General features: G+C 45.1%; 1 protein-coding gene across 1 annotated transcript in view; it reads left to right on the top strand.

The window, feature by feature from the left end:
* MAP4K5 (mitogen-activated protein kinase kinase kinase kinase 5) overlaps positions 1 to 26,198 on the top strand; it is a 1,870,683-nt gene that overhangs the window by 836,774 nt on the left and 1,007,711 nt on the right. Inside the window, exon 18 of the mRNA XM_069638985.1 lies at positions 3,515 to 3,728. Coding sequence (XP_069495086.1) covers positions 3,515 to 3,728 — 214 coding nt within the window. The remainder of the gene's footprint in view (positions 1 to 3,514; positions 3,729 to 26,198) is intronic.

Raw genomic sequence — 26,198 nt, 5'->3', positions numbered from 1 at the left:
ATTTCTCTTGCTGCTCAGCATCACCCCCCACCTTTATGTTAATAACCAAATGCTGATAATAAGTTTCTTTCCTTCACACTTCTTTGGCTTTGGCAATATGGGTTTAAGTCATTCCCTACACCGGGGCAATATTCTTCACACAGTCTGTTATACTTAGTTGTCTTTGTTTGGTTTAGTTAACTCAGGTTGTTTATCAATTGCCTTAGTGTGTGAGCCCCTTTTGGCTTTGGCAGTAGTGGTTTGGGTCCCCTTCTTGATATATATTGCCCCTTCGTGTGGTTGGCTGTTATTATTACCCACTATATAACAATCTCCTCCTTCAGGTGGGATCTTTAAAGTCTCTTTATGCCATCTGCTTTGGTTTATTCGTCACAATCATCAATTTGTTTTGCATCAGTTCCATATTCAAAAGAGAGTCTGGATCCAAGCAACGGGTATTCACAGAGCGCTCTGGGGTCATAACTAAACTCATTGGGTTTGGCGTGTACATCTGTATAGCATACTGCTTCCGCCTCGTCTGCTTCAGTTCTCCTACACGGCCCGGCAGTCTCTCCTGCATGGCTTTGCGCATCTGCAACCTTCAGAGCCCCCATGGCTCCCTCAGTGTTCTGGTGCTCGCCTGGCACTGCTGAATGCTCCACAATGGGGAAAGACACATGAAGGTGCGCTTTCTGCTGCGCAACCTCTGCAGCTGAAATCCCGAGCCCACACAACCTTCTCAGGACCTGCATGAATGTCTCTCGCCACTCTGGTCCCGGCGTCCTGGCTCTTATGCAGTTTCTTCCTTTGCTGTTTCATGGGGATTTCAGAACTTCTCCACACACTACTAATACAGGCCTCCTTCTGCTGCTTCAGGTTCCTCGCATTCTTCCGGTTGGGTCTCATGGCCTGGGCCCGAGGGGGCCTTTAATGCCTCTCAGCCACCCTCAGGTGTTGCTCATCAACCTTAATTGGCTGCACTCTGCACCCATGTGCCTCTGCAGCCCTCTTCTTTGTCCCTGTACTCTGGAAATTCTGGGTCTTGAATTCTACCACCACAAAAGCTAGTTTTTCTCAATATTTTTCATACCAAGTTTTTGTCTTTCCTTAAAAATATTCCTTAAATGAGCATCATATGGATTAAAAGGTAGATTTGGTTTTACAGAGCGTTGAGGTTTTTCCTGATTTAATTTGTTATTTTCTGAAGACCTCTCTGCATGCTTTTCCTGGAACTCGTGTGGACTCCATAGGATTCATCAGACTTACCATAGATCAAATTGGGGGCAGAGGACTGCCAACCATTCTCTGTTGCAGGCCCTGGAGGAGGAACTTGGTGCAATTTACAGGCTCTACATTCGGTTCCATGTCATTTCGCCGACAGTAATTACTTTGTGGTGATTTACAACTGAGTAATTACTTCAAAATGTTCCATTGATTTTATTTTTTATTTTATTTTTTCATTTTGGGGCGGGTCACCCCCATGCCTCCCCTTCCCCTTGATTACTGCCCTTAACCAAAACCCTCCCCACCTCCTTTTTACGCTCTACATACAAATACCTATATTTTTTAGATGACATTTCAAAGTAATGACTTTGTGGTAAATTACCACAAAGTAATTACTGTTGGCGAAATAACGGGATACCCCCCATTACATCCTTTTTCTGTCTAACTTGCTCTAGTGTCCAAGAAACTTCATGGAGACATGAACAAATATTTGCCTGTGGCCTATAAAGCAGGTGTTTGTAAAATACCATTGCTGTCTGTGCAGCCACCACTGCAGGCATCAACTGTGCACTCTATATCAATAAAGAAGACTTGATTAATATAAGGCAACAGTCTGCAAACACTGCTTAAAGCCAATCATGGAGCCTTCTTGTTTCCCCCAGTGGGCTTCTGCCTCTGCTAAAAACCTTATACAATTTTCCTGGGACTGAAATGCCAGTTCTCTCTGGTAGCCGCCCTCTAAGTAGTCCATGAAATGAATTGATGACGGTGGATGTCGCTAACGTAATGTTGGCTCATTGGGCTGCGGGGGCGGGGGCCTAGTGACTTGTCCACACATGGAGTACTTGTAGTCCACATAGTTCCGAACCCAACCACAAGGCTTGCATACACAACACACATACCTGCAGGCACTCAAACAATGATATGGCTCAAGCCCCTGGTGTTTCCTGCATGGTATTCATGGTGGGACCGCCATTTTCATACCAGTGTTTCCATGTTGACAGTACTCTGAATGAAGCTGTACTACCGCCGTGCTGGTGTTCCCAGCACAGCCCCCGGTAGCAGTTGCTGTTGGCATTCACGGTGCAGGCATCAACGGTAACACCATGAGTCCCATTTGCGGGCACAGAGTTTCCGGCGTCGGAACTCGTAGTGTACCGGTCTGGTAAAGGGTGCCGGTACGGTGCGACAGGCACCAATATTTCTCAGAATGAGGCCGATTGTCAACAGTTGCTTGATGTGAAGTTCAGAAATAAAGAGTGGCAGGAGGGAATCCTTTCTTGTAACAAGTATCAAGGAAGAGAGGAATATAACCTGCATTTCCCATGGCAAACAAATCAGTGGATCAAACAGTACCAATGTGTATTGAGTCCTTACAGAAGAAACTGTGAATCTTAAACGTTGTTTAAGTCAAGAACTTTGTAAGTGTTGATGAAAGCCTTACCACTAAGTAATGGTAGTAGTATTAGGGGTTTTTGAGTCCTGGCAGGGGAGTGTAACAGGACAGAGATTGTTAGTGGTAGTCCTGGCAGGTTAGTGGACCAGGAAAAAGATATTAAAGTGTTGCATTGTGGTAAATGGTTACAAAGGATACAGGAAGTGGTAAAACCACCATGGTGTTTGATGAACTGTGGTAAATCCCATTTGGATATAAATGTTGTGGTGAAGTCACAAGAATAGTGAAAGTATTGTGTTGTCTAAGATGAAAGCCATTCTGACAAATCATTATCCTCAATCAAATGTTCTAAAGAGGAACTTTATTCTTTAGAACTTTTGTGGAAAAGCCACTTTGAACCTGGGGGAGGGGATACCTATCTAAGAAACAAGGACATATTAGTATGAAGTTAATGTTGATTACAATTGTTGTTTATATTAAACTTGAAAAGCCAGATCAAACCTCTATGAGTTAATGTATGTATAAGTGTGTGGGACAGATTCCTTTGAATCAAGTGTTTTTCTTTAGTTTCATTTTGATAGGCAGGGAAATCCTCTTTAGGTTAGGGATAGCGGGGTGTTTGTTACACCCTTTACAGTTAATAAAATGGCTATTTGTGAAAAACATTTACCGAGTTGTCTGCCTCGCATTTCTTACCCCTCACGCCGTATACTGCAGTTGTGCCTTTTAAGTGATGAGTTTGTTTTTCTTTTCTATATATTGCATTCATATTTCATTTACAAGCTGAAGTCAAAGATAATGCTGTGGGGGATGCATGATAATGAAAAGTATTCGGTATAAGTTATGTAAAATGTATGTACACATAATAAATAAACCTGGCTAATACATTTTTTTCTATGCTTTGATTTTTTTCAGCCGTTGAGGATAAATAGTTGCCCTGAAGATCGTGCAACTGATGAAGGCGAAACACAAACAATCAAGCGTGTTCAAAATTCAGAGAGCAAACATCAGCCAGTGTATAGAACACAGAGCATTCCAGGTTGTGCACCACACGATGAACCACTGCCTTTTGCCTTGACCAACAGTGTTAGCAGCCCAGGATTGCTTACTTCCAGATACTGTGATATGGGTAAAGTCTAATACATAAAGTCACAATAATAAATCACTTTCCACTTTCATTAAATCCAGAATGTTGATCACCTCACTTGGTGATCCATCCATAAATCCAAACTCATGAAGTTAATCCTGTCCAATTGTACAATCACACACCAAAATACCTCTCATTGTGTGACTGGGTACTAATACAGCAATAACCCCCATGTTCGGGGTGTACAGCTAGGTATGGCCCAGTCCGAACCCGAATGTGGAGATGATTGCTACTCACACTTCAGGGGTTCCCTCTGTGATGCAAATGGATTTCATGGTTTTTTAATAGGAATCTGGCTATGTGCGACTTGCACATGCCCAATATCCCTTCAAAACAAGAAAAAGAATTTGCAGCCAAAAAAATTAACATGCTAGTGCGGACAGCGAAAAGCAAAGCCCGGGGCCAGCGCATAAGTAGGCAGAGAATGGTTCGGGATGTTGGACATGGGCTGCAACAGGGAGAGGTCAGGGACCAAGGTCCAGGAATACATGACAGCACCCAGGGAAGGGGTCAGGGACCAAGGTCCAGAAATACATGACTGCACCCACTGAAGGGATGTGGGCAGCTGGGGAATGTGGGTGGACACCGGCTGTTTCGACCTGCATTGTAATCTACCTGATTGGCTGAGGTCCCTTCCCCAGGTGTGAATACAAATTATTTTGGGTATTGTTGCATTTAACCCACTTTAGTCTTAAGCAGTATTATTGGGCTGTATCTAAGCCGGGTCATTTGGACTTTAGGGAAACAAACAGGACAGTGTGGTCTTTTTCTCATCTTTGCTGAGTAATTGCTTATACCATGCTCTCTTCTACATTGAGATTTACAGTTTGTAGGACTTGCAGTTAACACGTCCCTGACTCGTAAACATTTCTCCTCCTGAATCGTGCCGACTCTCCTTATTCATCTATCTTACCTTTGGGATCACAGCCCCTTGATTGTGACCAGGCGTGGATCACAACTGAAAGAAAAGTAAATTACTGATTGTCTTCAATTGGTCCCTAACAGGAGGCAAACCTTTCTTGCCAGACACTCTGTGTACATTGGGGCTGACGGACTGTGCTAGTGTTCTGTCAGCCATGCTTGATTTTCCTATGATTACAGGCTTTTTCAGACGTGTACTCTGTTTAAACGCAAGGTGGACCAGATATGCCTCTTGACATGCATATAGGTTTCACCAGGTGTTTTAGTAGCCTAACTCACGGCTTTCATCATGGGTTTTTACATGATTTACGACAAACTAAGGCGGCCTCCCTACAGTGGTAACTCATAAACTGTATCATACTGGTACCAGCTTTCCCAGGATTTGCCTAAACAGGTATTGGTGGTTCTAGTACCACAATAACTGAAATGCATTTACCCATCACCATGAAGCAAAATCATTCCTCTCAAAGATTCCTCATCTAAAATATCTGTCAGATGGAGTATGGATTGGAAGGTTTTTCAGCTATCCACTTGGTGGCGCTGTGCAACACAGAGATTGGCTCTATGGTTGTTCCTTGGCACCACTGTCACTGCTAATGATGTCATCATATGCATAGTTTGAACAGCCAATGCCATCTTCAGAAATTCTTGTTTTCCGTGGTCACACTCAAGATCATTTTTTCAAATCCATCATAGGTTCAATGTTTTTTTTCCTCAAAATGTCACTACTGACGCTTCTTTAAGCCCTGTGATGAAGGTAGCTGCATAATGTCTATATCGGATCCGCCTTGCATATGTGTTGGTGTCTCGTTAGAGTCCACGACACCAAGTAATGCAGATCTTGCAGTTTGACTCACCGGAAGGAGGCCAGGGAGTGGGTCGCCAAGCTGCTTTTGGCATCTCACAAAAAAGGCACACCAGAGAAATCGACTTCACACGCTCACCCTTAAGTCAACGCCAGAGACTCTGCTTTAGGAGCATTCCTAGAAAATCTAGACAAGAAAAGAATCATCATCACTCTATAAGTGAGTATGCTCGCTCCAGATTTCCTTTCTCTTCACCCAGAAAGTGTCCCTGAAAGTCAAGGCATTTGTCCGAGTCAGAGGAATCTCTGCTGCTGCTTATTTCAGGTGACCCTAGACCTTCCTCTCCTGAGTCCTCATCTAACTCGGAGGAGTGGGAACAACTCAGATTGCCTATGAAGAAAATATTTGACCATGCCCTATTTGTGGTTACACCACTAGAAAGCCAAGATGCTCCCTTCATTCACATCTTCAGCTATGGCAAACGCTCCCATTGACACACCCCAGGGCTCACATCCCAGTTTGTCTCCAGCAGGCGTTCACATCTTTGGCCTTGGCACAGAAACATTTGGCTCTATCCTTCTCGGAGCTAGCTCATTTCTTTGACCCCTTTGCATTCACTTCCTTCAGAGTCAGACCCCCATGAATAGTTCATCTATGACAGCCTTGTGTGGCGGGTCAGAAGGAGGATGCAGACATTGTGAGGACATTTCTATTGGCTTTTTATTTCATTTTAAGTATAAAGCCCATCTCTACCTATTTCTATGTGGATTCTGTCTGCCTATGTAAATAACTATGGTGCTCATCAGTAAGTCTCAAATGAATCAGTCTGCTGTACAAAAACGAGTTCTAACTGACACTAGCAGTATTCCAACCAACTTAAATATGATCAGGAGAATGTCTCCCTCCTCCTTATTGTATTATGGCAATATCTCTTCTTCTTTTCTTTGTTCCATTTTAATAGATTATTCTTAAATAATCTCTTGTCACTTGCTTTATAAGTTCTTGCCACTCTTTCACAATGTTTTTGGGTCTTTCTTACCCTTTTGGGAGTGTTCTCAAATACTCCCTTTTTGATATCTTTATTCATCGCTGATTCAGGTTGCAATACCCTTTTTGAGTTTGGTACCATATACCTTCTTAGCTGTGAAATGCCTTCTTGGCTCTTAGGGTTCCGCCCCTTGGGTGGTTTACTCTGCATCTCCTCCCTTAAGTGGTCCACTTGGCTTTTCTTCCCTTTCAAACAGTTCTCTCTCTGATATTCTCCACTTTATCGACTTCAAACTCAATGTCTCTGCAATTCTACTGGACGGGTTTCTCCTGCTTCATAATGATTCACTGATAGCCTCTTAGTTATCTAGTTCTCCCCATTATCTTTGATTCTGCAGGGGAACATTACAGGGGTACTAGCTCAGGTTCTCTTTGTTTGCTCTGCTTTTCCGTATTTTCGTCTCCACTGGCTCTTGATCCTTTCTCTCCCCGGGATTAGGTATGGATGTGGGTAAGCGTATGTCTTGCTGTTTCCTCCATGCTCTGCCCACCAAGAAAGGGTTGTGGTCACGCAACCACCGGGATTTGGATTCCCATCTCCTCGGCTTCTCACGGTCTGGACCTCCAGCATTTTGTTCTCTTGTACAGGCCACTTCTGAAAGTCGTGGGATCCGTGGCTCTCCTTGGCTCCACCTTTCACAGGTGTCATGCCGTCAAGGGCTTCCCCTGCTTACGCTCTCTGCTTTCTTTCTAGACTTCGTCTCTTCGCAGTGGGTGATCTACTTGTTCACAGTTTTATGGAGGTCTCTCATTAAAGAGACAGATCCTCTTTCTTATTTGCAAATGTATATTTTAGTTTTGTCTTCTGCCAACTCCCTGGTTTCTCTAGTTTTTTTAATGTCTGACAGTCCCATATATGCCAGCCACTATGAAAAATGGCTTAGGGAATTCTCACCGGAACGGGAATCCTTGTCCCCTTAGTGGAAGTCTCTCCCTGTCAGGACCCACTTACCCAGACCCCTAAAGAAGGTCTTGTGAAGCAGGCGCACCTCCCTAGCCTCTCAGCAGCAGTCTACTATGTCAAATTGCTATAGCATTTAAGACCCCTCATTTCCCGGGAAAGTGCTGAAACCATCGCTCGGGCAATAATAGGAGCCAAGATGGATTATTGTTGTAGCCTGCTGCTGGGCATTAGCATGCATGACATGAATAGGCTCCAGGTGGTTCAGAATTGGGCAGTCAGTCGTCCTAGGCCTCTCCCAGCAAGATCACGTATCAGAGGCCAGACGCTCCCTCCATTGGTTACCCACAGAATCGAGGATCAAATTTAGGGTTCCTGTCATCACCTTCAAATGTAAAATACAACTGATGCCACCATATCTGCAGAGTTATATTAAGGATAAAGTCAACACAAGAGCATTAAGGTCCGGCACACAAAACTACCTTGTGCAACCAAGATGTAGAACATCAAAAGACAAGAATGGGGCTTACTTTTTGAAAGCGCCAAACTCTGGAACCAACTGCCAGATTATATGCATAGCAATAATGCCCTACAGGCTTTTAAGAAAGATTTTAAAACGCTAATGTTCACCTGAGAAGGGACTAATAGTTTGTCCGTCACTAGCACCTCTCTCAGCTAGGTTTCTTTTACACCTGATTCAGATAACCCTGCATCTGGATGTCCTATATGTTTTTATGTGTAACTTGTCCATGCCTTCATGCCTGCGGGTCCATGGCGCACATTATAAATGCTCTGTAATATAATGTAATGTAAAGGGGAAGGTTCCCACTTGGGGAGAAGAGCCATATTCCCTTGATTCACACTTGACAGGTCTACATTTATTTTTTAACTCGGGGTCCATTTTTGTGTTGAAGGAGGAGGTGGAAAATGAGTAAGACCTTCCTTATGAGTTCCAAACTGGTCCATTTTACAGAGAGTTTGGCCTCCCTGTGGAATTTGAAACAGTGTCGCTCAGAGGACACACTATCCCAACTCACGACCTTCATGAACCGTAGTCCTTAGGGCTAGACTTTGGCTCTTTTCGGGTGGTGCTCTCAGCAGCTGCAGACACCCTTAGCCTAGCTACCCCATCCGAAATATTGAAATCAGACACTATTTGATATCAAGAGATCACCAAGGCTCCCCCAATTCCCGTTCGTGGGATCTGACATAGAACCTAATGGCAAAGTTGGGCAAGCCTGCATCTGTACCCTTGGCACACTAAGATTGGGAGCAGAAGCACATGGTGGGCCCATCTGACCCGTTCCTTACGCCTCATCCTACACCAAAGAGCCTAATAGCTCAAGCAGCCATGGCTGGGTTAATATCTATAGGTTTTCTGAAAGCCCCGCCAGACATGGACCACAGAGGCTGGATGCATTGTGGGGGAAAGAGTTTGCTGCTGGTGGTCTGGCTTTACAGAACTTTAAAGTATTCTGTAGGCTTGTGATGCATTATCATGCTCTTTGAGAAAGGCAGAGTGTACAAACTGACCTGATAATTGCCACTAATTACATGTCTTGCATTAGCTGAGGTTGTACACACCCTATACTACATTTTGAAATTGGGCAACAGTGAGTGTTGCAGCTCGGCAGTGTGGTGTGGGTTCCCGTGTTGGCCCTCTACCAGCTAGCTTTGTTTCCTAAGACTTGTGAGGGCATTCTCTTTCCAGCCAGCTACATAGACTTTATGGTGCTCTTGTGCAGAAGGCTTGCAGGCTGTGAGATCATTGCAGCTCAGACGTATTGCCTATAAGCGAAGGGAAGCAGGGAAAACTGTTTTGTTGCTTATTTAGTGACTCGTAATAGTGCACATTTATGTACATTACCCCAGAGTGACAGAGTGCTAAGTGAAGCCCGGTCAAAGATAAACTAGCATATTGGATTGTGGGAGTTATAGCAGAAGTACTACTATTCCCCAACTTATAATTACATTTTAAAGTCCTGAACAGCATCTACCCCCTGATAACAGGAAGTATAATAACCTGAAAGACATTGAGGGGCTCTAGAGAATCTCCTTATATAACTCCTTCAGGTATACCTCACACTGCCAGTGTGCATCCCTGGTCCCTAGAGTCCCTTTGAGTCCTAAAGGAAGACTACACAATGTAATCCTATCACACACTGTTAAGTAGCACATATAATTGCTAGTTTCTTTGCAGAGAATCCTAGATGTCAAAGCTGGGGGATTAGCAGACACCTAGAAGCCAAGATATATAGTTCAAGGATTTTATTCCATCTGAAAATAAGGGATTAGGTTTGACTAATGTCATGTTGCAGGGTCTTGCTACAAAATACAAAATTAGTCTGGCTTCTCTTGGGACCCTGGTATTCACCCCCGCCTTAAATTCAGCTTTACTGTTCAGAAAAGAATCGCACACAAACTTTGTAATTTTAAGTGTCCTGCACTTCTTTCTTGGTCTGGTGTGATGCCTTTCTTGTCTTCTGTTTGAGTCATGAGGATGTCAGCCACCTTCTCTGCCCAGGCAATACCTGCTACCACTAGCCTAAGTGATTTGTGTCAACATGTATCAGACTTCAGACTCTTTATTTTGTGTTGGGCCCTGGTAATCTCAGGATTAATTTCTCCTGGAATCCAGGGTATACTCCCACCTCCTCTATTAGTAACCCTCTTCTTTGAAGGCACCTTGTTATCAAATCTCCCTCCTCCATTGTGATCTTCACCACATCTCTCCCTTCCTAATTATCTTCCCGTCTTTCCTCAATGTTTCGCCGTGCTCTAAGCTGCTAATCCAAGGTTCTCTCTTTGACTCTTGCACTTATCTCTCTTTTTTCCCATCTGCTGTTAATTCTCCCTCCTCTGCCTTAATGCCCCTTCTCTTGTTCAGATTCTTCTTCTCCTACTCCTGTGTCATGACTCTCCACGCCTTCTCTTTCAGAGCCCTGTGCACCTTCACCTCTGATCTTCATTTTCTCCTCTGCTCCAGTATCTTCCTCCTCCTCATCGGAACATATCCCTGTCTCCTCTTTCACACACCTCTGCTCTACCTCTTTACTCTCTCTCTACTTCTCACTGTACCTCTGTGCATACCTCTGTGACTCTCCTCCACTTTGGACTCATGACTCCCACACTCTTGTATGCTACCCATTCATTGTTACCCCCCTTTGGGTTGGGGTCACATAACATCTAATTGTTTTAAGCTTTCCATATGTGTAAAAAGTGTATTTGTGTGCGCATTGTGATCAGGACTTGTAGCAAGTATCAAGACAGACATAGAGAATCAACAAACACCAATGCAATATAATAGTGCAAAAAGATGTATTCAGGATTGGTGTACGAATTGGGGCCAAAACAAGTGGGGTGGCCGAAGGCAACTAAAAAGCCTCTCAAGGTTCGTAAACTGACCGCTTGCCAGGGTCACTTCCTAATTCAGTCTCACTATCCGTTGTATGAGTTTCCGCAGCTGTGGCCTTTCCATTGGTCTTCAGAGTGTATGCTTACAGGGGTACCTAAACCCTGTTTAGGGAAAGTCAAAGCAGTGGATTCTGGGACTCTTGAAGATAGGGTTGTAGTTTCTCATAGAGAAGGGCAGGTTCATGTGGGGTTGACAGTCTCCTGGGGATCCTCACCTCTGTATTTGGCTTCCCAAGCTTTCCCTAATTCTTGCATCCCCTATCCCTTTCACCTCTGTACGATAAGCTCCCTCCTCACTGCTTCACTACTGGCCCTTTTCTTCTCCCGCCTAGAATGGCTGCCTTGGTCCAATCAAACCCTCTCATACCTCCTGACACTTTCAGGGCACCTGGCTTTTCTTAAAAACTCCTTCTACAGTACACCTCTCTAGGTCTTCCCACCCTCTCACCGTACCTTTCTGATATGATGTTATTGGCTCTATTTCCAGCTCCTTTAATCTTCTAATCTCCTTGTCCTCTCACTCAAACTTGTACCACTGCTTGTTCTTCGCCTTTCTTCCCATCACCTCATTATGGTGCTTCTCCTCCACCACTGTGATCTCTCCTCCAATCACCTCTCCGCCAATAAATTATTATTATTATTACTTCTTCCAGAAAAGCTACTACATCTTCCAACAACAATACATTTCAGTCTCCTTTAGATCTGTATCACCAGCCTCCTGACACACACCTGTCGCCTTTTTGGGTTCTATTGACACCTCCTGTTGATTTTTCACCAGCTCTTCTCCAACCTCACCAACACACACTAGCTCTTTCTTCAGATCCTGCAAAGTAATTTCAACCTCCCTCCTTTCACCAGGGCTGTCTTCCCCTTTGGCACTACAGCTACTAGTTTATAATCTCTTCAGTCTTCTTCTGTAACTCCTTCAAGCTCTTTCTGCACTCATTCCTCCAGCTCGCTCCAAATACATTATTCCAGCTCCTGGATTCTTGTAGGGTGCTTGCTCCGCCTTCCAGACTCTTTTTGAAAAGAGTGGGTTCAGTTGGGCACACTTGGTGTGAGGTGCTTGGGAGTTGTAGTTCTAAGGGCCTGGGTGGGCTTTCAGTGTCTGCTAGTCCATAACTTCAGGAACTACTTCTGCCATGCTTGCGTGCCAAACTCCCACTTTCTGTTTAGGTTGGTGGTATAGGTGTTGGCTGTCCCTTTCCCGATGGTGGCTTCCAGTTGTGAGGTGGGCTTTGGGTTTGCTTGGTTGCCTCCCATATTCCTCTGTCTTGCTAATGTATGTCTTTCTGTAGAAATTCAGAGTTATTTCTACCCCATGTTAAAGGAGACGAGCATACAGTCACTGTCAGATCCTGATTTGTTCCACTGGAACATAGGGTAGTGGCCACCTGTGCTATGAGCCATAGTCACGAAGGGTAGTAGTGGTATCCTTTTCTTTCCACCCATTTAAGACATGCAGTGAGACTTGCAGTGCTAATGTGATTGGCCACTTCTATGTGATAGTAGTTTTTAATGTGGTGCCCAAATGGATGCCCCATATATTTCCTCTGGGGCCACCCTCCTGGAGCACAGGGAGTTCCACATGCCCCAGGGACACATTGTTAGACCTCATCACGAAGTGGAGGACTTCGCCACACAAGGAACTACAGGCTTTGCAGGGTAATGTAAATGTCTGATAGGTCTGAAGAACCAGTATTGAAATGTCCATATCAAAATGTATGTCCTGTTTCCGAAATCCTAACCTAGCCCTCGCACTCTGGAAAAAAAAACTCTAAAGTGCTAAGGATATTGTCTCTGATTCTCAAAGTGCACAAATGTTCAGCTCAAACAAAAGGTATGAATCCAACAAAATGTTCTCCATGACACGTTCCACAGAATGATTCTCCTTCCCAGGTTTCTTTCTCTCCAATGAAGTAAAGCAAGAAGTTCCAACAAAGAATAATCAAGTTCCTTGTAGCACAAGAGGGTATCTCCATCCTTCCGGTGCATTCACAATTCCAGGGAGTGACTCCCTTCCCCAGATTCCTCCTCCTATGCAAAACAAGTGACAATCCCAAAGGTATAACTCTTCCTTGGGTTTCTTTTCTATTACTTGAAGTTTGCGTGTGGGCCCCAGACTCGCAGGTCCCCTGGTATACTCTCCTTCCAGGTTTTCTCTTCACTTTAAAAACCAACTCGCAATCTCAAGGGCATGCGCCCTCCTTGAGATTTGCTTTCACTGTTGTTCGTTACACACCTTTTCACTTTGCCTGGTCTACTCTCCTTCCAGGTCTTGGATACAGTCTTTCAACCACTTTTGTACAGTGTCTTTCAATTGTTTTATTTTGCCCCCCATGCGTTTATTCCAGGACTTCCAGGCAATTTTCTTCTCTTTTGCCCAAAAAGAGATATTTGCCCACTATTTGGTTCCCACTACCGGTTTCATAAAGTTTGTCTGCACATTCGTACTTTTATTTGTTATATTTCTTCTTTTCAAGTATGGGTCCAGTGACCCGTTCGTGGTATGGTTCAAGATCCCTTTACACCCTTCACACTTAATTCAGTGTTCTTTCAACTATTTTCATGAAGCGGTATGCATTCTCAGGCACCCAGGTAACCTGCTTCTCTTCCCTGGGCTTACTAGGTTCTTTGAGCATCTCTCGTGCTTCTTCGTTGCTTCTCCAGGTTGCGGCTGGTTCAGTTTTTGTCCCGTTAGCCACTGTAGCTTTGCTGCGTTCGGTTCCCCTCTGCACGGCTTCCACTGCCTCCTCCGACACAAACGGCAGGTCCTCTGCCACTCAGTTTCCCTTCCCACGCTAGCGATCCACTTCGGTTTCACTTTCCCTGATGGGCTCTGCCGTAGCTGGCTGTCTGGTCTCCTCACGGCTCTATCCAGCTTCCGTGGGTCTCTATCACTCTGTCAGCTGTCGCAATTTAAAGTTCCCAGCAGCACGAAGCAACTTCCAAAGACTAGACCGCTCAGTTTGCTTTTCGGCTCTAGTCTTCTTTCCTTCTCAGTGTGGGTTATGGTATCTTCAGTATGATGTTGCTGAAGCTCACAATGGATCTCACTGGCAGTAATCAGCACTGCTCCCTGCCTCTTCCTTGTCTCAGTTATCAACATATCACTCCCTGTTGGATGTTGGGGATTGTATGAAGCAGGCACAACAGGGGTTTGAGGGAGAGGGTTACAATATGCCATTAAGGCATGAGGAAGAGGAGTATCCCTGAAAGGAAAAGAGGGACATGTGTATTCCTCCAATGATATCTTGTCATCCCCCTGACGGTTGCCTCCCTCCATGCAGTCCTCGCTCATATAGCTGCCCCCAGGGTCATGATCAGGTAGCGGCTGCCGACTCCTGGCCATATGGGAAGAGGCCATCACCGGGAAAGAAGTGATGACATCCTCTGATTCATCGCATAGGGCTAGCTTTAACTCCCCTGGCTGAGGTTACTTTATTTGGACTTGCCCTCTTGTAATCAGATTCTATACTGCAGCAATCACTGCTACTCACCATCACCAGTTTCTCTTTGTCTCCAGGGTTGAGTAAGATGGTTATTTACAGCATTGCACAGGTTTCCACGATCTCTGGCAGGTCGGGCGCACAATGAGCTGCCCAGCCATGCTCACAGACGTACATCTCTTGTATTCCCTCTTTCTCACTGGCCGGCCTCCCTAGGCCTTGCGCCTCCACCTACCAACGAGGCAAAAAACCTGGGGGTCATCTTCAAGTCCATTCTCTCCTTCTCATCTCTAATCACAGACGTCTTTAAAAAGTCCTACTACCAACTGCACCTTGTCGGAGGTATTCTACCTTTTCTCACCTTCCCCCAGAGGCTTACTGTCTCCAGAGCCCCGGTCCTCTCTAGGCTGGACTACTGCAAAAGCCTCTTTCTCAACATGCCCTCTTCTACCCTCCGTCCTCTTCATCTCATCCAGAACAGAACCGCAAGACTTATCCTTGGCCTCAAGCCCAGGGACAGCATCTCTCTGAAATCCCTTCACTGGCTCTCTGTGGCTTCAAGGATCAAGATCAAGACCCTTTGCATTGTCAACAAGGCTTTCTGGGGCCTGCACCCACTCTATCTGCAACACTCTCTTCCTAAGAACTTGCCTTCCCGAGCCCTCCGCTCGTCGTCCTCCTACTCCCTACGGGTGAGCCGCTTCTCCAGGCAGAGACTTGGTGGGGGGGGGTTCTTTGTCCTCTGCCGGTGCCTCCCTCTGGAACAGCCTCCCTGTCTTGAGCCAAATCTCCTTAAATTCCGGGAACTCCTCAAGACTTTCGTCTTTACCTACTCCTTCTCTCAACCTGTCCCCTGGTAACCACCTCTTTCTGCTCTCTCTCCTCTACTTCTGCTCACTTTTGCTGACTGGCTGCCTGGCGTACCTTCAGAGCCTCACAGGTCCCAAGCTTCCTCACTAGTCTCCTGCACTTGCCCTCTTCTACCTCCCCCACACCCGACACTTCCTTTTCTGTTCCCCTGCATAATCTGAATGTACCATGCCTAGTAAGATTGTCTCGTTTTCCCTATGTCTTCCCCTCCCATGCATGGTTGCGCTTTGAAACACTTGTGTATAAGCGCATAATAAATAATCAATCAAAACCATTCCTCCACCTTCCTGCAATGGACTCCCTGGTCACTCGCAGTTGCGTGTCCAAGGACGACCAGTGCCTTTGCATCTGTGCCTCTCTTGTATATAAAGAGCTATGTTGTTTGAAGCTGATGAGGGATTTACAGTGTGACTTGCACGTCCTCTTCTACAAATGGGTTATTTCTTCATATGTATATTTACAGCGTTTCTTGAATGAAGCATGGCTTCCCCAAAGTCCCCTAATGATCCATGCTTGCAAGTATCTGCCTCTTAATGAACACAACTTCCCTTGTGAATGCTCCGTAAACCACTGTATAGGATTCTGAGCTTTCTACTCTGACCAGTGTTCCTCTGCCAAGGGTGGTTGGAATTGCAGTTATTTCTCGTTTTCTTTAGTCTCCAGAGGTGGAGCTAGTTCCAACAGCTTGTTTGACGACCACACTATTTAAAGGTATGCCAATCTCTGCATCAGTACAAATTCCATGCAGCTCCATCAAACAATTGTTGTCACTATGACAGCAATGTATTCTGTGACCGGTTTCTTCCCCAAGATCAGCTGAGAGAGAAAGAAAACGTTAGCTGCTGTTAGGAATATTGAAGTCCTGTATCTTGTATATGAAGTGTTTGGGAAGCTTTTCCACTGACCTATCCTGAGTGAAACAACAAGATGTCCACCACTATATATCAAAAATCTTTCAATGGGTAACCTAGCAGAGCAGTAAGTCTTTGCTCTTATGAGGGGAGGGGCTATCACAAAAGTAAAATGTGCCCTATAAACATGAACAGCACAATTCTAATTGATTTCTTCCTCCCACAGATTCCTGATCTTGGATATATATCTTTCAGAGCCAACTGTCTTCCGTAACTTTTGTACCCACAATTGTGTGCCATACGACTCTGTAAGCTCCGCCCGACTCAAAGGCACGCCCTTGACATTGGACATGACATCCGGGGTAGTATTTATAGAGCCAGTATCACTCCACGTCCTTAGTTCCTTATTTTGCACACTCTGTGTGTTGCGCTGGAATGCCACTAGCATTTCCTCTGTTTTAACTAAGCTGCTGAATTATCCAGAGGTGGGCTTCAAGCCCTCTAGGGACTGCTTGAGGCAGATGCCTGTTACCAACGCCCACCTGGTTATTATTTACTCCTAAGGGTGGAACACAATACAGACATCTTTTTTTATGTCATTCCATGCATGGCAGGAACCTGGAGTGTTCTGCCAAGTGGCACACCTACAAGAGCTGGAAGCGCACTCCTTCCAAATCTCCAGTCCCACTTCCTATTTCCAAGAAGGCCCAGTCTTTGAATGAGACAGGAATGGAACACAGAGGGAAGAAAGACAACTAGAAGAATCTGGCTCCCATGAAGATGATTAGAAAGAGAAAAAGAAGCATCTCAAGTGGTTTTGTTACCCCAATGCATGTTCTGCGTGCCGTTCTTCCCCCCTCTTCCCTCAAGAAGATGTGAGAAACCAGAAGGTGTCCCACCCAGTAGTCCCCGGAGATCTTCTGCCATCCAGGTGGCCAGGACATGGCCATCGCTTTTGGATCCAGTTCCTAGGGGTGGACCAGTGCAGTAGGATCACCTTGGTGAGCGGTCTTCGGGGAGTGGGAGTGGGGCACCGGATGGTGAGACACGGTATCCCCTTCCCTGTAACACCTTTACCCCATCCTTCCAAGTAGGATACTTAGGAACTCTACCCCCGTCCCCCTTTTACAACACAAACACTTTCTCACGGACAGCCCGCTATGAGAGAAAACGGACTAACACCAGAGATGTGTACCTGACCTGTTCCAATACTATGGTCAGGTGAGATCAGGCAATTATCGACAATCACTCACACCTGACTTCCATTACACTTCCCCACACGGATAAAAGGCAGAGCATGAGAGCACACTCTGAGCGAGGCAAAGCGCACAAAGTAACAGCAGTTCCAGCTTAATGAGAGAATAAAAATGGAAAAACAGAAGGGGAGGGAAGTTCCATTGACCTTTTCGACAAGAAACCATTGCTTTCATGAGCCCTCGAGATTGGAAAGCGTAAGACCAGGAAAACAGGCTGAAGAATCCTGCACTGTGTCAGAGATACCCAGGGCCCTCCAGTGTAAATAATTAAGGCAGGAGAATCACCAGCCGCCGTGGTACTGCCCTTGGCTTCAAGAACAAATCAGTGTCAGTGAAATCAACACAGCCAGTGAGTTGGGGACACTGATACAAGACCGGTCTGTGTTGAAACCAAGGTTGCAAGCGGCAACATTGTATGGCGAGTGCTGGAACGAATATTATTTGAAATATTATTTGAAATACGTGTGATAAAAGGCTCAAGTAAAGTATAACTGATAATAAGTGATTGAACTTTAAAACCAAGATACAATACCTTTGACAGTGTGTGTCCGGCACTGCGTGTGTGCTCAGTCGAAGGTCTCAGTAAAGTATCCAGCTGAAAAGGGAAAGAGTTTGTAGAGAATTGTGAATCAAAGTCGTCCTGCAACGGGTCAAGCTAAATCCTGCGCACATTCGAAAGTCTTCGATGTTGATACAATAAAGAAAATGTGTGGCAAAGTAGATAAAGTTGGTCCGAGCCCGGCGGAGGGAGATCAATTGAAAGCTTTGTGTGAAAGTGGGTCTGAGCCTGGCGGAGGGGGACCCAGGGTGAAATGACAATCATCAGAGAATGTGTACATGTGAAATTCTAAGAAGAAAGGCCCCCTGAAAAAGATACTTTGAGTGGCAAAGAGACTTTGGCACAGATGGCCATGAAGTTGGAGTTTTGAACTGCACCCTCATGCTAGAGAAGGCAGAGACTATGCTAAACTCGAGTGTGCCGCCTTGTCCCGTGCTGAAAACGTGAGTAAGGGAAGCCAACGGCTTGAATATCCTGACATATCATAACATTGTTTCCCACACTTTTTGTATTTAGAAGTAAGGATTTGTAATAGGTTTATAAGTATAGACCCTTTTATTTTGACAAGACACCACTAGGTCTGCATTATTATTATTTGATGGTCGTAGCTTGCTCCCATGTTTAAATTAAGGATTAAATAGGCGTTTTTCAAACCCAATTGAAGTTCATTAAACACCCTTGAACTGTGATCACTTGTGTCTGTCTTACTGTTCAATACCATGCCTTCCTTACAAAGAATAGTCATCAATCCTGTTCCAGGAATGATGAACAGTTTTCTACAGTCACCTCATTTGGAGGTCCCATTCCCTACTCTCTTTTTCTATATTGAAGCAGTGCAAGGAATTCAGGCAACACATGTTAGACATCATTGCCAAGGGCTCACTGCGCTTGGACAAGGTAGCAGAGACCCCTCTTCAAACCACAACCACACACCTGCCGGCTCAGTTCTATCTTCAACTCCTATAACTGCTCCCCTCCAATGCTAGGAGGCTGGTCCTTTGGGTATCATTGCCCTAACGCTGTCAGCTTTTTCATCAGCCAGCACCAACACCTCAATGAATTACTCCAGCCCTGGGGGACCAATAGTTTCTGTTGCAAAGGTAGGCCAGATTTTCTATTTTGGGGGTTACCACAGTCTTTGTGTTGGAAACCACTAGTTCGCGAGAGGTGGAGGATTTCAAAGAGGTGCTCCATGACACGGCGGCTGTCCTCACTGTTGTGGCTTCTGTAAGTAACTCATGGTGGCAACAGTAAAGGCAGAAACAAGTGAACACGATTCAAGGGTGTTTATTAAAACAATGTGCAGGTTAGAAAAACGCCTAACCTAAATCTAAAATGGGAGCAAGCGTTGACCATCAAATGAAAAATAAGGCTTTCCTTGTGGCGTCTTGGCAAAATAAAAAGGCCTATATTAAATAAAAACAAAACAAATATTGCCAAATCCTTGCAACTAACTATAGAAAGAGTGTGGGATAGGGGTTTCAATAAAGAAATAAGTGTTCACAAATAATAAGTCAGGATCTGATTGCCAGGGGTCACCCTTCCCCATGTTTTCAGCTTGGGACAAGGTGGGTCTCCTGAGCACACACTCGAGATTTCCTGACACGAGCCGACAGTTCCGTTCCTGCTATCAGGTTCTTTGATGGTTAAATCTCTTTTCAAATAAAATTCTCTTGCCTTCGGGGCCTGATCATTTCAACAAACACAAATTTCTGTTTCACGTATGCTTTGGGTGATGACTTCACCAGTTGGTCCCTCTCTTCCCAGCGCAAACTCCAAACACAAAATCGTGCTCGACAAATCCATGAAACAGTTCCTTTCTCAATGAACTTTGGGTGGCGACATTCCACCCCGGATCTCCCTCCTTTGGGCTCGGATCCCTTTTCAATTCAACAAACTTTGGGTGGCGACTTTCCATCCCGGATTTTCCTCATTCGGGCTCAGACCCCTTTTCAATTCAACAAACTTTTGGATGGTGACTTTCCACCCCTTCTTCAGGCACGGACCCCTTCTCAATCGTCAGCCTCCCTAATTTGGGTTCACAATGGCTTTTTCTTGTATTCACAAACCCCACTGTCCTTTTACACACATCACAGTGGACATCCCTCTGCCTGGTTCACCCCTGTAAACACAGTGTTTATCAGACTTTAGTTTTCGTCCGTTCTGGTTAGCATCCCTCCGCCAGGTTCACTCTTGCCGATCTTTACAGCACACGTTAGCATCCCTGTGCCAGGTTCACCCTTGTCAATCTTTACAACACACATTAGCATCCCTTTGCCGGGTACACTCTTGCCAATCTTCACAATACACTGTTCATGTACTACTTTTACCATGCAGGATTAGTTTCCCATTCCTTTGCTGGTCAAAGACTTTGAACTGTACGGAGGATTCGGCAAGACCCCTGTATGACCACTTTGACCTCTTTCTGCCTTTACTTAATCCTTTATGTACCCAGCAGTGCCTCCAGGCGAGGTCTGTGTGTCCACAATTTGAATATCAAACTATATGTAATATGTATCTGTAGTATTTGATTTGCCACAATATGCCATAGTGCAGCCACATCGCCACCATGTAACACATCATGTACCCAAGCCTGTACACCCACATATCTTATTACTATAAATAATGTTCTCGTAACAGAGCCACAATTCCTCTGGGCTGTTTGTGCGCTTTATAAATGCAAATAAATAAAAAATAAATAAATAAGGCCTTCTGGTTACTGTAGTTCATCAGCAGGGTAATCACCCAGCGTTTCTCAAGTGAGCACCCATGTGGTGCTTGATTATTTTATGCAGGCTTTCCCCTTTCCTTAGATCAACAGTTCTTTGTTCATTCAAAGTTCAATCAGCCATTTGCCTTCAACACAGCTCGGTTTGTTTATCGGCTCTCCCCTCGACTCACCGGCTGTGATGAACTGCTTTGCTTTCTTGTCTTTAGAGACAAGGCTGGTACCATTTGAGTAATGCGTCTGTCCTTGGCTTGACTGTCAGTGGAGGAGGCACCGGGTACTGTGGACATCTGCTGTAGGACACACTGGCTCTTGAGACTTCATGGGGCTCTGTTGATAAGGCCAAGGTGATTTCTCCCTGTGGTATCCTCTCGGCTCGGGCCATCTTTCTCCTTCTCTTGCACTGCTGTCCTGAGTTAGCTCTCACATCGTGCGGTCTGCCTTGCTCGTAGTGTGCTCTCTTGCTCCACCTTTTATCCCTTTGTGGAAGAGAAAGAGCCATTAGGGGTGTGTGATTCTGATCAATTGCCTGACTTTGCCTGACCCTTGTATTGGGCCATGTCGGGTAAACGGCTCTTGTGTTAGCCCGTTGTCTTTCGGGTTGAGTTAAAGTGTTTTTGTCAGAAAAGGGTGGGGCAGTGTTTTGGAATATCCTACGTGGTAGGATGGGGAAAAGGTGTCGAAAGAAGGGTGAGACTGCATCTCACCCATCGGTATCCCACTCCTCAAGGACCCCCCAACCAGGTGTTCCTCCGTCACAGGCCCACCGCCAGGAACTGGATCCAAAAGTGATGGCTGTGTCCTGGCCACTTGGGTGACGGATCCCCGGGGACTAGATAGGGAGACATCTTCAGGTTTCTCACATGTCCTTCCCCTATGCGGGTGGATATATCTGTTCTTTGTCCAGGTTTTTATTTTTTCGGACCTCAAAGAGAATAGGGATGAGAGATATCTACGGATTCTCACATATCCCATTGTTTGGTGTTAGTTGGTTTGTGTAGAAGTCTAGAAGTATTATTGGTCTTTCCGCAGAAACCTAAAAATAGGGTTTCAAGGGTTACTGTTGGTTTCATAAGTTTTGCATTCTCCCAGTCCCATGTTGGCGTAATAGTCTGCTAGCCAGCTACTTTGGGGTAGAAAATCTCTGAATTGAGGTGGATTTTCCTGTAAGGGATTTGAAAAGGTAGGGAAGTCTCGCCCCAGGATAAGTTCTTCGGGGAGCCCAGAAATTATGGCTGACAATATTTCACAAGATTCACCCCGGATATTAATATGTATAGGTATTTTGGGGTATATTTTGTTGTCGCCATGTACACAGGTGACTCTAACTAGGGCAGCATTTTCTAGGTCCTTGGCTGAAAATAATCGGCTCGGATAGCAGTTTTTTTTACTACCCAAATCAATCGATGACTTTACTGGTCTTCTGTTTATCCAGGCCTTCTCATATATAAGCTCTGTAGAGGTCTGGCATAAACAGATACTAAAGGTTTCTAATTCCCCCTTAGGTTAATCCCATTCCTCTCCCATCCTATTTCCATATGCTCATCCCTTAAGTTCTTTGGGCAGTATCGAGCCACATGTCCTGTTTCTCTAGAGGAAATACAGATGGGAGAAGATGGTCTACTCCCTTTTACTTCCTCCTTTTTACTTTCCTCTTTGGCTCTGGGTTCAATTCTTTTAATGTCTTAACTCTTTCTCGTGGCTGCCCTTCTTTATTGCGGTATGATCCTCCGGGTCACTCTATTCCCTGAGGTGGATGTCGATGGATCGGCCTATGATCCTTATGTTCTCCCAACGATGGTTTAGCAGCGTCTGAGTGGTTTTGCACAGTTTCGATGGCCGATTTAACTGTAGAGCAGCTTTTTGTAGAAAAGGGGATAAGGAGTTTATAAACTGCTCCCAGGGTGATCATTTCTGTTTGCTCATCTAGAGATTTACCATTGATCCATAGGGCTTCAGTATTTTTAACCCATTCCCCCATTTCTAAGAAAGTTTTTCCTGGATTTTATTTTATGGATTTTATTTTATGGACCTTAATTTCTGTCGATTAAAAATTGCAGGTTTGCCCCACTCTTTTCAACAGCCCCTCTTTGATGGATGAAAGGTGGCCCCTTGAGCCAGATTTAGTAGTTGGTATGAGGTTTAACAGAGGGCCCAAATAACATCTTTTCAGGTTCTCTTCCCACCCCAGTTGCACCGCTAGACGTTTGAAGTTTAGGAAAAAGTTTCCTAAATCTTCGCCGTCCAAATACGGTTGAAGCACCCCCTGTGGGAGTAGGGGTCTTGTTTGTAACTTAATTAGTTTAGCCACATTTTCTTGGAGCCTAACCTTTGCTTGCATCTCATAGGCTACTAATTGGGCAATTACGTTTGCTAGATCTGCCTTTTCTTCTCGGGGTGTAAGGGTCCCTTCTGTGGATGGTTCGGAATCTGAGAGAAAGCAAGTCTCAATCCAATCGGATAGTTTCGAAATTTTCAATCTCTTCTGAGTCTGAATCTGCCGAAGAAACGGACTTTCATAAGGTAATCTACAACCCTGATGGCCCCACTACGGAGGGTGATGATGTACCAAACAAAAAAAATTCTTAGGGAAGAGGGCTTAGGGCGCTAGGTCTAACAAAAGAAAAAAAGTGTCGAACCTTCAATACTATTGGATCCCACTGCTGTATGTTGTAGTGTGATAGAGGAAGGGTGTTGAAAATACTTGGGTCTTAAAAAAATAGATCTTGTTGACCAGTCGGGATAGACACTTGTGAGATCAACACCTCTTTGAGTGTGGGTACATGGTCAGAGTCGAAGTTCAACAATACGGTTTTCCCCTATTGGCGGTACCACAATTATCAGCATGGGTTTACATTTTTATCAGTTGAGTCACATCCCACTCTGACACCATATGTAAGGAACTCATTTTGGCAGCAATAAAGACAGCCACAAGTGGTCACAATTCAAGGGTGTTTATTTAAACAGTATGCAGGTTGGTAAAACGCCTAACCTAAATCTAAGATAGGAGCAAGTATCGAGCATCAAATGAAAAATAAGGCTGTCCTCATGGCATCTTGTCAAAGTAAAAAAGGCCTATACTAAAAAGATGTATGCCAAATGCTTGCAACTAATTATAGAAAGAGTGTGGGATAGGGGTTTCAATAAAGAAAGAAGTGTTCACAAGTAATAAGTCAGGCTGTGATTGCCAGGGGTCTTCCTTCCCCATGTTTTCAGCACAGGACAAGGTGGATCTCCGGAGCACAGCACACAGTCAAGCTTTCCTGACATGAGCTGACAGTTCCGTTCCAGCTATCAGGTTCTTAAGTCTCTTTTCAAGTAAGTCTCTTGCCTTCGAGGGCTTGATAATTTCAACAAACAAACACAAAGTTCTGTTTCACTTATGGCCTTGGGTGACGACTTCACGCCTGGGTCACCCACTTTCGAGCGCAAACCCCAAACACAAAATCGTGATCGACAAATCTATTAAACAGTTCCTTTCTCAATGAACTTTGGGTGGCAACTTTCCACCTTGCATCTCCCTTCTTTGGGCTCGGACCCCTTTTCAAATTAACCAACTTTGGGTGGCGACTTTCCACCCCAGATCTCCCTCCTTCGGGATCGGACCTCTTCTCAGTCGTCAGCCTCCGTCCTTCGGGTTCACAATGGCTTTTTCTTGTATTCACAATGTCCTTTTACACACATCACTGTGGACATCCCTCCGCTGGGTTCACTGCTGTCAACACAATGTTCATGGGCCTTCAGTTTTTGTCCCTTCTGGTTAGCATCCCTCGACCAGGTTCACTCTTACCAATCTTCACAATACGCTGTTCGTGTACTACTTTTACAATGCAAGATTTGTTTCCCTCAATTTCTCATTCCTTTGCCAGTCAAAGACTTTCAACTGTATAGAGGATTTGATAAGACCCCCGTATGACCACTTTGACCCCCTTCCATCTTTACCTAAGGCCTTCTGGTTACTATAGTTCATCATCAGGGTAATCGCCCAGTGTTTCTCAAGTGAACACCGGCGTGGTGCTTGATTCTGTTATGCAGGCTTTCCCCTATCCTTATTTCAATAGTTCTTTGTTCATTTAAAGTTCAGTCAGCTGCTTGCTACTTTCCTTCAACTCAGCTTGGGTTCTTTATCAGCTCGCCCCTCGTCTCACCAGCTGTGATGAACTGCTTTGCTTTCTTGTTTGTAGAGTCAAGGCCGGTACCATTAGGCCATGCGTCTCTCCTCGGCTTGTCTGTCAGCGGAGGAGGCGCCCGGTACCATGGATATCTGCTGCAACACACAGTGGCTATTGTGCACGGCCTAACGATTCCTTCTATCGAGACTTCACGAGCCTCTGTTGATAAGGACAAGGTCACTTTTCACCTTGGTATCCTCTCGACTTGCACTGTTTTTCTCCTTCTCTTGCACTGCCATGCTGAGTTAGATCTCACTTTGCGCGTTCTGCCTTGCTCGTAGTGTGCTCTCTTGCTCCAATTTTTATCCCTGCGGGGAAGGGAAAGGGCCGTCAGGTGTGTGTGATTCTGATCAATTGCCTAACTTTGCCTCACCCTTGTATTGGGACATGTCAGGTAACGGCTCTGGTGTTAGTCCGTTGTCTTTTGTTTTGTGTGAGTGTTTTTGTTGGAAAAGAGGGGATCAGTGTTTTGGAATATCCTACGTGGTAGGATGGGAAAAAGTGTTTAAGGAAGGGGGATACCGCGTCTCATCCGTCAGTGTCCCACTCCCCAAGGAGACCCCATCCAGGTGATCCACCCGCACTGGTCCACCTCCAGGAACTGGATCCAAAAGCGATGACAGTGTCCTGGCCACCTGGATGACAGATCCCGGGGAGTAGACAGGGAGACACCTTCAGGTTTCTCACAGTAATTATATGGCAAAAGGCACATGCTCCATCAGTGACCAGTGTGTAGAGGGTCAATTACTGTGGAGATGGTAGTCAGGTAAGTAAGCTTTTTAAAGCGTAGACTGGGGAGAGGGATCAGCGTCCGCTGCGCAGAACGTTTCCTTCATCTATCTTCATCTGTCGTCCCGCTCACCAACATTCCATGCACAGGTCAACCCACGTGGGCATACGTACACAACACACTCCTCCTTCCTTCACTTAGACATGAACAATCCCAAATGTGTTACTTCTTAATACATTACATAATCTTCCTATCTAATGGGAGTTACGCTGCTTGCTTATCTCCATCCACTTCTGCTTTGTCCCTCTCTCACACTTTCTTCCACACTCTTTGCATTCACATCTCTCCCATGCACTATTGCTTTACTTTTATTGCATTCCTGCATTGTATGACCTTGATGCACACACTCACTTACTAAATCCTGCCACAGACCACTTGCAACTCTTATCTCGCTCCCCACTTTTCAATAACATGGTACTATTCGTTCTGTATTCCATCTTTCTGCATTTTCTAAAAACACGCAACTTCCTTGGCACTCCCTGACCCTGCTCAGACTCAAAATCCTTGACATGCGCTTTACTACCTTCCTAGGTAATCTCACAGACATCATTTCACCCGCTCATGTGCAATGGTGTTTAGCCCCACGTTTCTGATCAGTATATCCCTTTTGCTGGTCATGTTTTTCTCTTCCCTCTCTCATCCAATTCTTCACTGGCCGTATTATCCCATCTGAATTTTCTACCCCCTT

This window comes from Ambystoma mexicanum, chromosome 14 (assembly GCF_040938575.1).
Source record: "Ambystoma mexicanum isolate Mex_15411 chromosome 14, UKY_AmexF1_1, whole genome shotgun sequence".
Lineage (NCBI taxonomy): Eukaryota > Metazoa > Chordata > Amphibia > Caudata > Ambystomatidae > Ambystoma > Ambystoma mexicanum.
The sequence above is the reverse complement of the archived record's forward strand: the minus strand, read 5'-3'. Positions and strand labels throughout refer to the sequence as shown.